The 12,293-nt window shown below is 33.4% G+C and overlaps 1 protein-coding gene across 1 annotated transcript; it reads left to right on the forward strand.

Moving 5' to 3' along the window:
- Window positions 1–398: 398 nt before the first annotated feature.
- LOC110660624 (AT-rich interactive domain-containing protein 1) lies at window positions 399–10,947 on the forward strand. Its single transcript, XM_058141739.1, is given in 6 exon segments — window positions 399–545; window positions 744–949; window positions 1,116–1,432; window positions 1,434–1,629; window positions 1,632–2,296; window positions 9,620–10,947. Coding segments are annotated over 4 exon segments (1,983 nt in total). The 5' UTR covers window positions 399–545; window positions 744–949; window positions 1,116–1,162; the 3' UTR covers window positions 10,472–10,947.
- Window positions 10,948–12,293: the final 1,346 nt, after the last annotated feature.

Consider the following 12,293-nt stretch of genomic DNA (forward strand, 5'->3'; position numbering starts at 1 on the left):
GAAATTTAATGGCAGTAAGAAGAGAGTGTAAAACTAAAAATTTTGAAATTTAAAAATAATCGACAGTAATGATAAAGCTAATTAAAAAAAGTGAAAGAATCGATTAAAAAATTAGATAAAATTACAATAATTTTTCATAATTTTAAAAAATTTAAAAATATAGCTAATTTTGTTAAGATTTAAATGTTTTACTTAGATTATCAAAGTATAAAAAATATTTTTCTTTATGATTAGATCAAATATAATTTTAAGTGGGCCCATTATCAAATATGGCCACTTGCAAAATTTTATTGTCCAAAAAAGCCTTAAACTCAACCCTAGAGTTAATAATTAACCCAAGTTTAGTCATTCCTACCCACTATAAATAAAGGCCTTGTGTCCATTCACTAAACCTTACCCTATTGAAAGCTTTTTTTTTTTCAATAGAAACTGTAGAAGGTTTTGAGGCACCAAAGAGGGCACACACAACACAAGGCCAAAGAAGAGAAAGAAAATACCAAAGAAGGGCAAGGGGGTGGTGAGTCTGAGCCTCAAGCCACCCAAAGGTACCCACAAGGTTTTCTGGTTTTTTTTTTTTTTTTAAATGTTATTTTAACTTAAAATTTTATAATTTTAAAGATAATTTTAGTGATATTTTAATTTAAAATTTTATAATTTTAGAGGCAATCGTAATATTATTAAATTAAAGTTATTGATTTTTTTTCCTCTTTTAATCTCAACAAAGATTCTTTTTTATTTTGAAGGCGAGGGTCTGCATCTGTTCGAAAATTCGAATTATAGCCCCTTTACTCTTTTTTCTGTCTCTCGCACGTACCCCTCTTTATAATTCTGCAACTAAACACAGAGCTTGCGCGCGCTGCCACAAATTTTATTCGGCGTTCAAAACCCTAGATCAGCTTTTTTTCCCGCCAAAATCCCATCTTCTACGCTTGACCTAGATGCTTAATCGGTATTTTTTTTTTGCCCCTCCTGTTTACATTATGGCTCTGATTCTAAATGGAAATGCGATTCCGCACATATGAACTCATCTGCTTTATTTCCTTCGATGTTAAACAAGTAGTCACTGTAATTTGTTACTTTATTTATTTTATTTTATTTATTTATTTTTTATGAAGATTGTGAGGAGAATGACTCGTTCTTAGTGCTTTGAACTGGGAAATTAATGGCAGGGTGGTCGATGATTGCTGATGACAAGTGTGCCTTAGGTTGCTCCAAAATCCCACTAAAGAAGCTCCGTCCAAAAGGGTTTCTGGTCACTCTTGACTCGTTTTCACAAGTGGCCGGATTAAAAACCAAGCTTCGTTGCCAGTTTGATAATTTTCTAAGATTTTTCCGGAAAGAAATATGTGTCCTGGATGGTGCATTCCCTCCTATGCTTGGAGATGGACAATTTGTGGATTTGTTTAAACTGTTTTTGGTTGAGAAGCTGAAATGTTAGATATGATGGTATTTCTAAGAATTGCTTGTGGGATGTAGTGGCTGAAGAGTCTGGGTCGGGACTGAACCTTGCATCATCTATGAAATTGATTTATTCCAAGCATTTGAATGCATTAGAGAAATGGTTAGAGAGACTTGTTGATGAAAATAATTCAAAATCCAAACCTAGTGATATCATCAACTCAAAAACCAATAGAGTGATAGTGACCCAAATGTGGGTGGGGTTTCGATGGAATTAGAGTCTGAGTTTAAGGGGTTATTGTCAAATATAAGCGATTGGAAATCTGTACTGAATGTGAGTGCTGAGGTGGATTCAAATGAGGATGAGAAGTGTATTGTTGATGATGAAGAATCTGAGCACATAGAAACTGGAAAGAGTGTTGTTGATTTTGTGGAAGTTGGGAAATTAGGCTATAATTTGGCAAAGAACATGGCCATTGATTCTTTTTCTGTTGGGAACTATAAATGTAAAGATGTTCAGGAAAACCTGCAATCCAATTCAACAAGTGCGCAAGTGTGTAATGAGGAAGAGGATGAGGTCAAGAGTGTGGTGGTGGGAATGGATGGGAGCAAGAAAGATGACAATGGTGATGAAAATGATGTTATCGTATTAGATTCAGATGCTGTTGAGGGATTTATTTCGGGTCGTAAAAGGAAAAGGGAATCCATGTGTAGAGTGGTGAACTGGATTACTGGGATTGCAAAGAATCCATGTGAACCTGTTGTGGGTTCATTACCAGAGAGGTCGAAGTGGGAGTCTTATGGGAATGAGGTAATGTGGAAGCAGGTTTTGTTGGTTCGTGAAGCATTGTTTCTAAAAAGACATGTTGATTCAAGTGCTGAAAAATCTACTTGCCAGGTATCCTTCAGTTACTAAATGCTACCAAATATTGTCTGCTATTATTGGCTAACTTGATTGAAAGAATATTTTCACACTCCCACCCCCCTCCCTTTATCTCCCTCTTCTCCCCCTTTTATTACAATATGCAAATGGTGCTCCATCCTTTTGCCTTATAATTCTCTTTACCATCAACAAGTATCTTCTCAAGGTATGTTGGCATTGTTGTTGGAGTAGAAAAACTCATTCTTAAATATATTAGTTAGAGAGTATTAAACCTTAGATTTAAAATTAAATGTGACATGTTTTAGTCATAAAAATATTAAAAATAATAAAATAACTTTTGCCTAATGTATTTCTAAAAAGAGCTTTTTTGCCATTGAACCTCAATGCCAAATGGGCCTTCAATGGTGTAATTATAAACAAGGTTTTCAAACCTTGATCTGTCTTTGAATCAGTGAAAACAAAGCATCCAGGGGGGTTATTGAATTGGGGTTCAACTATTATACTATTGATGTAAAACTGGAAGAATAAAGATCAAGTGAAATTAATTCTCAAGAGCAAAGAGAAACAAATTCTCAAAAAGAACTCTTATTAATTGTCAATAATAATCATCATAATCAAATCTACAAAAAAAGTAGAAAATCTATACCTATTTGTAGAGTTTTTGCAACCCTAATTACATTAAGAATGGAAACCCTAAAATAATAAAATACTAGTCCAATACTGATTAAGAATTCTAGATGAACTTAATCTAAGATAATAATAAAATTCCTAAGTAATAGAACTCTTAAATAATAAAACTTTGTACTTCCTAATCCTACAATGAATACTTAACTCAACTCAACTCAACTAATTTTTTATCCCAAATATTTATTGGGGTCGACTATATGGATTTTCTTTCTCCACTCTAAACAATTTTGGGTTAAATTCTCGGAAATGTGTAATGCTTATAGGTCATGTTGTACTACTCTCCTTCAAGTCAGTTTAGGTTTACCCCTTATTTTCTTTCTATCCTCTAACCCAATGTACTCTACTTGTCTGACTGGAGCCTCCGTATGTCTACGCTTCACATGACAAAACCACCTCAATTTCCCTTCTCTCAACTTATTCTCAATGGGCACCACTCTTATCTTTTCTTTAGTACTCTCATTACGGACTTTATTTTGTCTAGTATGGCCACTCATCCACCTTAACATTCTTATCTCCGCAACTTTCATCTTAGACACATACAGCTCCCTACAATGAATAAAATTCCTAAATAGATTTTGAATCTTTCAATATTGCATCAACTATTCATCTAATTTGTTATTTAATAAATATTAAATTTATGTTATACGATAATAATGCTTTGTAAATTAATAATAATGTATTAAATTATATCAAAAATTAGTAAATTCATTTTTTAAATAAATTATCAAAAGATTTGTAGAAAATTTTAAGATATAGTGTTCTTCTAAAAAATAATTTTATGTATAGTTATTAAATCTAGCCTAGAGATTGACTTGGCTGAGGGATCAAGTCAACGGGTCATTGGTTTAACTGGTAGGTTAACGGTTTAACTAGTGGATTATTAAAAAATTAATTAAATATTGCATTTTTAGTATAATTAAATAATTTTAATTGACTAAAATTTATTTTTAGAATCAATATTTCAATATTTATTAGATTATATTTATATATATTTTAATAATATTATTAAAATTTATATGAAAATATTAAAAATGTTTAAATTTTAAATTTTTTTATTCTCAATATTTATAGTTAATATATAAAATAAAAATAATGTTATAATTTAATAATTATCTTTTTAATATTTGTGAAATATTAATTATATATCAAAAATAAAAAATGAACATATAATTTTAATAAAATTCTTATATTACTATGAATAAAAGAATAATAGCTAAAAAAAATCTTATTCATTGACTAAATATGAATTTAAATTTTTAAATATTTAAATATCAATACAACTCAACTCAACTCAACTAAGCTTTTATCTCAAAAATTTGAGGTCGGCTATATGGATTCGCTTTCTCCACTTTAAACGATTTTGGGTTAAATTCTCAGAAATGTGTAATGCTTCTAGGTCATGTTGTATTACTCTCCTTCAAGTCAATTTAGGTCTTTCCCTTTTTTTTTTTTTCTATCATCTAACCTAATGTGCTCTACTTGTCTAATTGGAGCCTTTGTATGTCTACGCTTCACATGACCAAACCACATCAATCTTCCTTCTCTCAACTTATCTTCAATTGGCACCACTTCTACCTTTTCTCTAATACTCTCGTTACGGACTTTATCTAATCTAGTATGGCCACTCATCCACCTTAACATTCTCATCTCTGCAACTCTTATCTTAGATGCATACGACTCTTTCAGTACCCAACACTCACTACCATATAACATAGTCGGTCGTATGGCTGTACGATAAAATTCTCCTTTCAACTTATTGGGAATCTTACGATCACATAAAACTCCCGTGGCACGTCTCCACTTCAACCATCCGACTTTAATCTTATGACTAACATCCTCCTCATATCCCCCATCTACTTTAAGGACTGAGCCTAGATATTTAAAATGATTACTTTGGGACAGTACCACTCTATTCAAACTAACCCCTTCCTTATCACCAGTTTGGCCTTCACTGAACTTGCAATGCATGTATTCTGTCTTCGTTCTACTTAACTTAAAAGCCTTTTACTCTAGAGTACTTCTCCAAAGTTCTAGCTTTCTATTGACTCCTTCTCGTGTCTCATCTATCAGAACAATATCATCCGCAAACATCATGCACCAAGGAATACTCTCTTGTATATGTTTCGTTAATTCATCTAAAACTAATGTAAAAAGGTAAGGGCTTATGGCTGATTCTTGGTGTAATCCAATTGAGATCGGAAAATCTCCTGTGTTCCCTCCCACCGTGCGCACAATAGTAGTTGCTCCTTCATACATATCTTTCAACACTTGTATGTACCTAATAGATACCCTCTTTTGTTCTAACACATTCCATAAGACATCTCTTGGAACGCTATCATAAGCCCTCTCCAAATCAATAAAAACCATGTGTAGATCTTTCTTCACATCTCTATATTTCTCCATCAAGCTTCTAATGAGAAAGATCGCTTCCATAGTTGAACGATCGGGCATGAAACCAAATTGATTGAGAGAGATAGAAGTATCATGACGTAGTCGATGCTCCACAATTATCTCCCTCAACTTCATAGTATGACTCATGAGTTTAATTCCCTTATTTTTAAAAATAAGTACTAAAATACTCCTCCTCCATTCATCAGGCATTTTCTTTGAGTTTAGAATCTTATTAAATAATTTAGTTAACCATGCCACTCTCATATCTCCCAAACACTTTCACACTTCAATTGGTATTTCATCGGGTCCACAGGCTTTACCCATTTTCATTCTCTTAAGTGCTTCCTTTACTTTTAAAGATCTAATCCTTCTAGTATAATTCACATTCTTTTCTATTGTTCTATAATCTATATTCACGCTATTACCATTTTGACTATTATTAAAGAGATCATTAAAATAATTTCTTCATCTTTCTTTAATGTCTTCATCTTTCACCAACACTTTTTCTTCTCTATCATTAATGCACCTAACTTGATTGAGATTTTGACATTTCCTTTCTCTCCTCCTTGCTAATCTATAAATATCTTTCTCCCCTTCTTTAGTTCCAAGTTTCTCATATAACTTTTCAAAGGCCTGTGCTCTTGCTTGACTAACTTCCTTTTTTGCCTCTTTCTTTGCTATCTTGTACTGTTCATATGCCTCATTATTATCACATTTAGGTAATTTCTTATACCATTCTCTTTTTCTCTTCACTGCCTTTTGTACTTCCTCATTCCACCACCATCTCTCTTTTGAGGGGGTCCATGTCCTTTAGACTCTCCAAGTACTTTTCTAGCTACTTCTCTAATCTTTGATGCCATCTGTATCCACATATCATTGGCCTCCATATCCAGCTTCCATACTTCGGACTCGAGAAGCTCATTTTTGAACTTCATTTGTTTTACTCCTTTGAACTCCCACCACTTTGTTCGAGCTACACTATTTCTTCTGACCTTACTTGAATTGTTCCTAAACTTGACATCCAGGACCACCAACTGATGTTGACTTGTTAAACCCTCTCCTAGAATGACCTTGCAATCCTTGCATAGGGCTCTATTTGTCTTCCTGGTTAAGAGGAAGTCGATTTGGCTTCTATGTTACCTACTTTTGAAAGTCACTAAATGTGACCCTCTTTTTATAAAATAGGTATTTGCTAGTATTAGGTCGTATGCCATAGCAAAATCCAGGATGCTTTTTCCCTCCTTATTTCGACTCCCAAAACCAAAACCTCCATGAACATTCTCATAACCTTGTCTATCACTTCCTACATGTCCATTCAAATCTCCACCAATGAAAATATTCTCTTCATTCGGTATGCTTTGCATTAAATCATCCATATCTTCTCAAAACCTTTGTTTACTCTCACTGTCTAGTCCTATTTGTGGGGCATAAGCACTAATTATATTTATTATTTCTCCTTCTAGTACTAGCTTTACTAGTATAATTCTATCTCCTACTCTTTTTACAGTTAGTACTGCGTCTTTCAATGTCCTGTCTATGATTATGCCCACTCCGTTCTTGTTTCTCTCCTTTCTGGTAAACCACAGTTTGTACCCTGAACTACCCACTTCCTTATTTTTCTCTCCTACCCATTTAGTCTCCTGAATGCAAGCAATATTCACCCTTCTCCTTTCCAAGGTATCCACAAGCTCCATTAAATTTCCTGTAAGTGATCCAACATTCCAAGTACTAACCATGATCCTCATCCTCTCCTGCTCGTTCCTAATTGGTCTCCTTCTATGGTATCTTCTATTATTTTCTATGTCTATCTTGTGTTCTGTTCCACTATCTATTCTATGGACTAACTTTTTTACTCACACCTGTCTATGATGTGGGAACTCTTGCTCACTTAACACCACACCCGGGTGTCGGCATGGCGCGTTGCATTCGGTGAACGCCTTACACCCTTGCATATTTTTCACTACACCCGGGCTCCGATGTAACGCGTCGTTAGTAGAGAACGCCCCAACGTTTATATCATTTGGGTCAATGGGTCATTGGGTCAATGAGTCATTGGTTCAACCACCGAGTCATTCATTTTTTTTTTCCAGAGTCAACTTTTATCTGGTTTAATGAAAGAATCGACCCGATTTATGTTCGGGTCACCAGTTCATTGGGTCGACCTGTTTAGTCGATCCAGATTTAATAACATTGATTTTATGGCAAAATAAAGTTAGAGAAATTTGATATATTTTTCACATTATAAAAGAAATTAAGCTAAAAAAATTAATTTTAATTATTCAGAATAAAGTAAATAAGTATATATGTTTATAAAATAAAAGGCATCTATTTCATATTTCTATTCGAAATTACAATTAAATTGACTTATATTAAAATAAGTTAGGATATATGTTATATATAATGAATTAATATATATATATATATATATATATATATATATATATATATAGAGAGAGAGAGAGAGAGAGAGAGAGAGAGAGAGAGAGAGAGAATTAAATAGTTTTTTGCTTAGAGCTTAATTAAGCTTTATCATGTTCAACTCTTTGTGCCAACAAAAGAATTAAATTTTTTTCACACGAGAACATGTTGTCTTTTACCTCGTATTTGGATTGAGTGCAGTGTAATTTATTAATGTATTATATCATATTGTATGTTATGGTTTTAATAGTTAACATGTTTGGAAAGATGGTACAGTGTAGGATGATTTAATAATTTTTCCTTATTTGATTAGATGGTATAGTATGATAAAATAAATATAAATATTATTAAAATCCTCTTTATTACTATATTAAATATATAAATGGCTTAAAGATATTTATTTAAGTAAAATATTAATTTATAAATAATATTATCATAATAATAATTAAAGATACATTTTATTTTTTTTAATTAATCACTAAATATACCTTATGAATATATAACATTTCCACAAGTGAATGAATTATGAAAGTATAAAATAAAAATACAAAAATTCTAAATCATCTCAAACCACCAATTTGGTGGTTTGAAAAGCTGTGATAAAATGATGGTTAGGAAACCATTTCACAATCCAAAATCATCATTTTTTATAATCAATCTTTCCAAATATGTAAAATAATCATACCATATAATATGAAATCATCACAAACTATGATCCAAATAAGGTGTTAATGTGGTTATGTGGTAACTAGATTAAGTGCCATGTTACCTTCCTGAAAACCCGCCCAACTTGTTGAACCCAGTCCAAATTGACCATTTTACCAATTATTTGGCCTAGTTTAGAGAGTTTTTAGTTGGGTTCGAAAAAATGAGTTTGAGGGATAAATAGAACTGGCCAAGGGACCGGTTCCTAGCTTTCTGATTGAATCAGCAGGGCTGGGCTTGACAATTACGGTCATGAAGACACCTTTGTTTTATGACTGAGCTGAAATCATAATGTCAACAGCAAAAGATAAAAATTGAAATTTTATTTCTATGTAATGCTTATAAAATTTAGGGTCTTGTTGTCTTGCTACTTTTAGGGTCTTTTTGCCTTGTATTTCTCTTACATTTGGAGGTTGTCGCATTAACATACTTAATGGTTTCAAAAATAGTAAAATGATCCTCTTGATTTTTTTAAGTTTTTCATAAATTCGAAATTGGTCTCAAACAGAGCTAAATGGAGAAAAATGATCCATATAGCAATCTCAACTTGTTTGGAATTAAGGTTAGTTATTGTTATTGTTTTACTGGAAGCAGAATCAACTTTTACTAGCTCAAGCTTCCATTGATATTGTCATTGGTTTTACTTTTTCTTTTTACCCTTGTGCATTGGTAAGATTATTTACTTCTGTGTGACTAGAATTTTCTGGCTTTGCATTATTCACGTGTATCCTGCATGTGAGAAAAAGTGTGCATCATATTACTTGCACCCATTGAACTATAGAAACATTATTTGTAATTATATGGTATCTTAACCATTATAACTTTTGAATTTGGCATCTGATGCACTCTGCTCAAAATTAATCTTAGTAGTTGTTAGATCTGTTCTATGTCGAAGGTGATCTATTACCAACATACATGTATCTATTACCAACATACATGTAATTGCACAAAGGAAAATGTTTCCATCATGATTAGCTGGTTCAGAAGTCCTCTTGAAGCTTAGACCCGCTATATATATCTTAGGATTTTATTTATCCCATGCAAATGCCATTAAATAGTTTTCATTTGGTGAAGCAATTAGTGTAGACTTGTCAGATTGACCAAATAGTGTAATAACGTTATTTGTCCACTCTGTAGAAAAATCGGAAGATGCACCCATGCATGTATGATGATCAAGTTGGATCCGCTTACAATTTCAGACAGAGGTTAAAATGTAGCGAGAAGCTGCTACACGGAAAAGCTGTGTTTCAGGCACAGGTTTGTTCAGAATTATCTTCCTCAACCACTGAAACTGACCTGGAGTCTTGCACAAAAGGGATTTGCGATGGTGCTTCTTCAACTAAATATTCAGTGGTTTACCTTCCTGTTGAAAAGGCAATTCCCTTAGGCCCTGATTTTCAGGCTGAAATACCTGAATGGACTGGTGTTGTTTCTGGAAGCGACTCAAAGTGGGCTGGGACACGAGTTTGGCCACCAGAAAAAGTAGACAACCGATTTGTTATTGAGCGAGAACCTATTGGTAAGGGAAGGCAAGATTCGTGTGGGTGTGAAGTGCCAAAATCTGTAGAATGTGTCAGATTTCATAATGCTGAGAGAAGGTTGAGGGTGAAGCGTGAATTGGGGGCAGGTTTCCATCATTGGAGGTTTGACAAGATGGGTGAAGATGTTAAACTTTCCTGGACAGAAGAAGAAGAGAGAAAGTTTAAGGCTATAGTGCGGTTAAATCCCCCATCTCTTGATAAGTGTTTCTGGGATGAGATATTCAAATGCTTTCCTACCAAGGGAAGGGAAGATCTGGTGGGCTACTACTTCAATGTATTTCTTTTGCAGCGCAGAGCACAACAGAATAGGTTTACTCCAAATAACATTGATAGTGATGATGATGAATCCGAATGTGGATTGGCAACAAATGGTTCTAGGCGTGAAGCACCCAAGTCACCAGGCTCCCTCTTATATTCTGCAAAGAAGCCTCGTAAAAATGTTAGATAATGTCTGATTTTTGGTGGAGGTAAACTGCAATGCTGAGATATTTAAAGTCTGGCCTTTTTATTGTCCTTTTACCTTTTTGATATTTGGCAATCTTCTATCTTCCATGGCTGTCTTGGCATAAAGCTCCGAAAATATTTTGCACTCTCTTATTAGCAGAAGTCTTGTGATTAAAATTTTGCACCTAATGATAATCCAGTGGAGAGCATCACTTACATCCATTTTGGTGGGAGCAGTAAGCTGGAGGGCTCAAGCAGTTTTATGTCTCTGAACATGCTTTTGGTTTATTTGCTTTCAGTTTCTGAGACAGTTCCTGTTCATTCATATATGCTTGCGTCACATGCCTGTATCTTACTCATAAATTCTTTATTAGATTTTCTGTGACATGACTGACTTGAACTGAAGGCCTTGGGAATATAATGAAGAATCAATGGGCTAGAGGGATATGGATACAAGAAAACTGGTATTCTATGATTCTATTTGTGGTGTCTCATAGTTCTGGTACATGCATGTTAGTATTAAGAGGATCATGATTCAGCATTTACATTTAAATGTCTGTTTTATGCACTCAGTGGTCACTTTTTTCTTTTGAAATGCATGGCGACATGTGAATATTAGGAGAATAGAGAGGTTATTTGAGGCAAAGATATAGTGCCCTTGATGTGCACTTAGTTCAATGTGATAAGGGCAATTTGGTTCATTACATTTTTAAAATATGTTTGTTAGAAAATATTAAAAATTAATTTAAAGTTTAATTTAACATATTTTAATCATAAGAATTTCAAGATAATAATTTTTTAATGGTATTTAAATAATGTATTTTTGATAACTGATATTTTTAAATCCAAAATTTCAAACTTTATAAAAAAAAATCCAAAATTTCAATGCTAAATGCCCTGCAAGGGACAAAGTTTGCTTGGATTATTGACCAGTTTTTAAGTGCCAAGAATATTACTTTCCAACTATTTCATAGGTGAAATTCAGGTCAAGCAAGTCTGCTATATACCTTGCTTCATCAGCTGGGCTCTCCTTCCTATCTTCTAGAATTTATTTACCATTTCAAAAGAAAATTAATGTGAATTGATTGGTTGTGTTGAATAAAAAGAAAATCACTACGTGCTAAAAGCCTATAACAGTTGAAATGAAAGGTATAATATTAACAAAATATCAATGTAGAAACAAGAAACCTTTTTGAGAGAATTCATCGCCCAGCAATATGATTTTTATTTCTATATAATAAAATATAATACCCCACATAGCCCTAATGGGTGATTGTCAAATATCAACTTGGTGCTTGTCCTAAATAAAAATCTTGGCAGCCCATTGATTGGGGATAAGACTTCAATCATTACCCTATTATGGACTTCAAATTTTGTTAGCTGGCCTAAGTTCTGTAACATTTCCACATTGGATGGCGCAGATTTCATTTCCTTGGTGGATGACAATGGTAAATTCATATTGGGCTACTCTTGGATGTAAAGCTTCACATAATGGCTCCAACTCTTTTGTCCATCACCATCCACATTAGAGAAAGCTACTAGCCCAGAGTTAAGATATAATTTCAAAGGTTAAAATCATCTCAACATGTCAATTTTTTCCCTTTAAAAATAAGAAAGAAACATGTTAATATAAGTTGAGAAAAGGTAGCCCAATATGAGTGGTGCCAATTGAAGATAAGTTGAGAGAAGGGAGATTGAGGTGGTTTGGTCATGTGAAGCGTAGACATACGGAGGCTCCAGTTAGACAAGTAGAGCACATTAGGCTAGATGATAGAAAGAAAAAAAGGGGTAGACCTAAATTGACTTGGAGGAGAGTAGTACAGTAT

This window comes from Hevea brasiliensis, chromosome 2 (assembly GCF_030052815.1).
Source record: "Hevea brasiliensis isolate MT/VB/25A 57/8 chromosome 2, ASM3005281v1, whole genome shotgun sequence".
Taxonomy (NCBI): domain Eukaryota; kingdom Viridiplantae; phylum Streptophyta; class Magnoliopsida; order Malpighiales; family Euphorbiaceae; genus Hevea; species Hevea brasiliensis.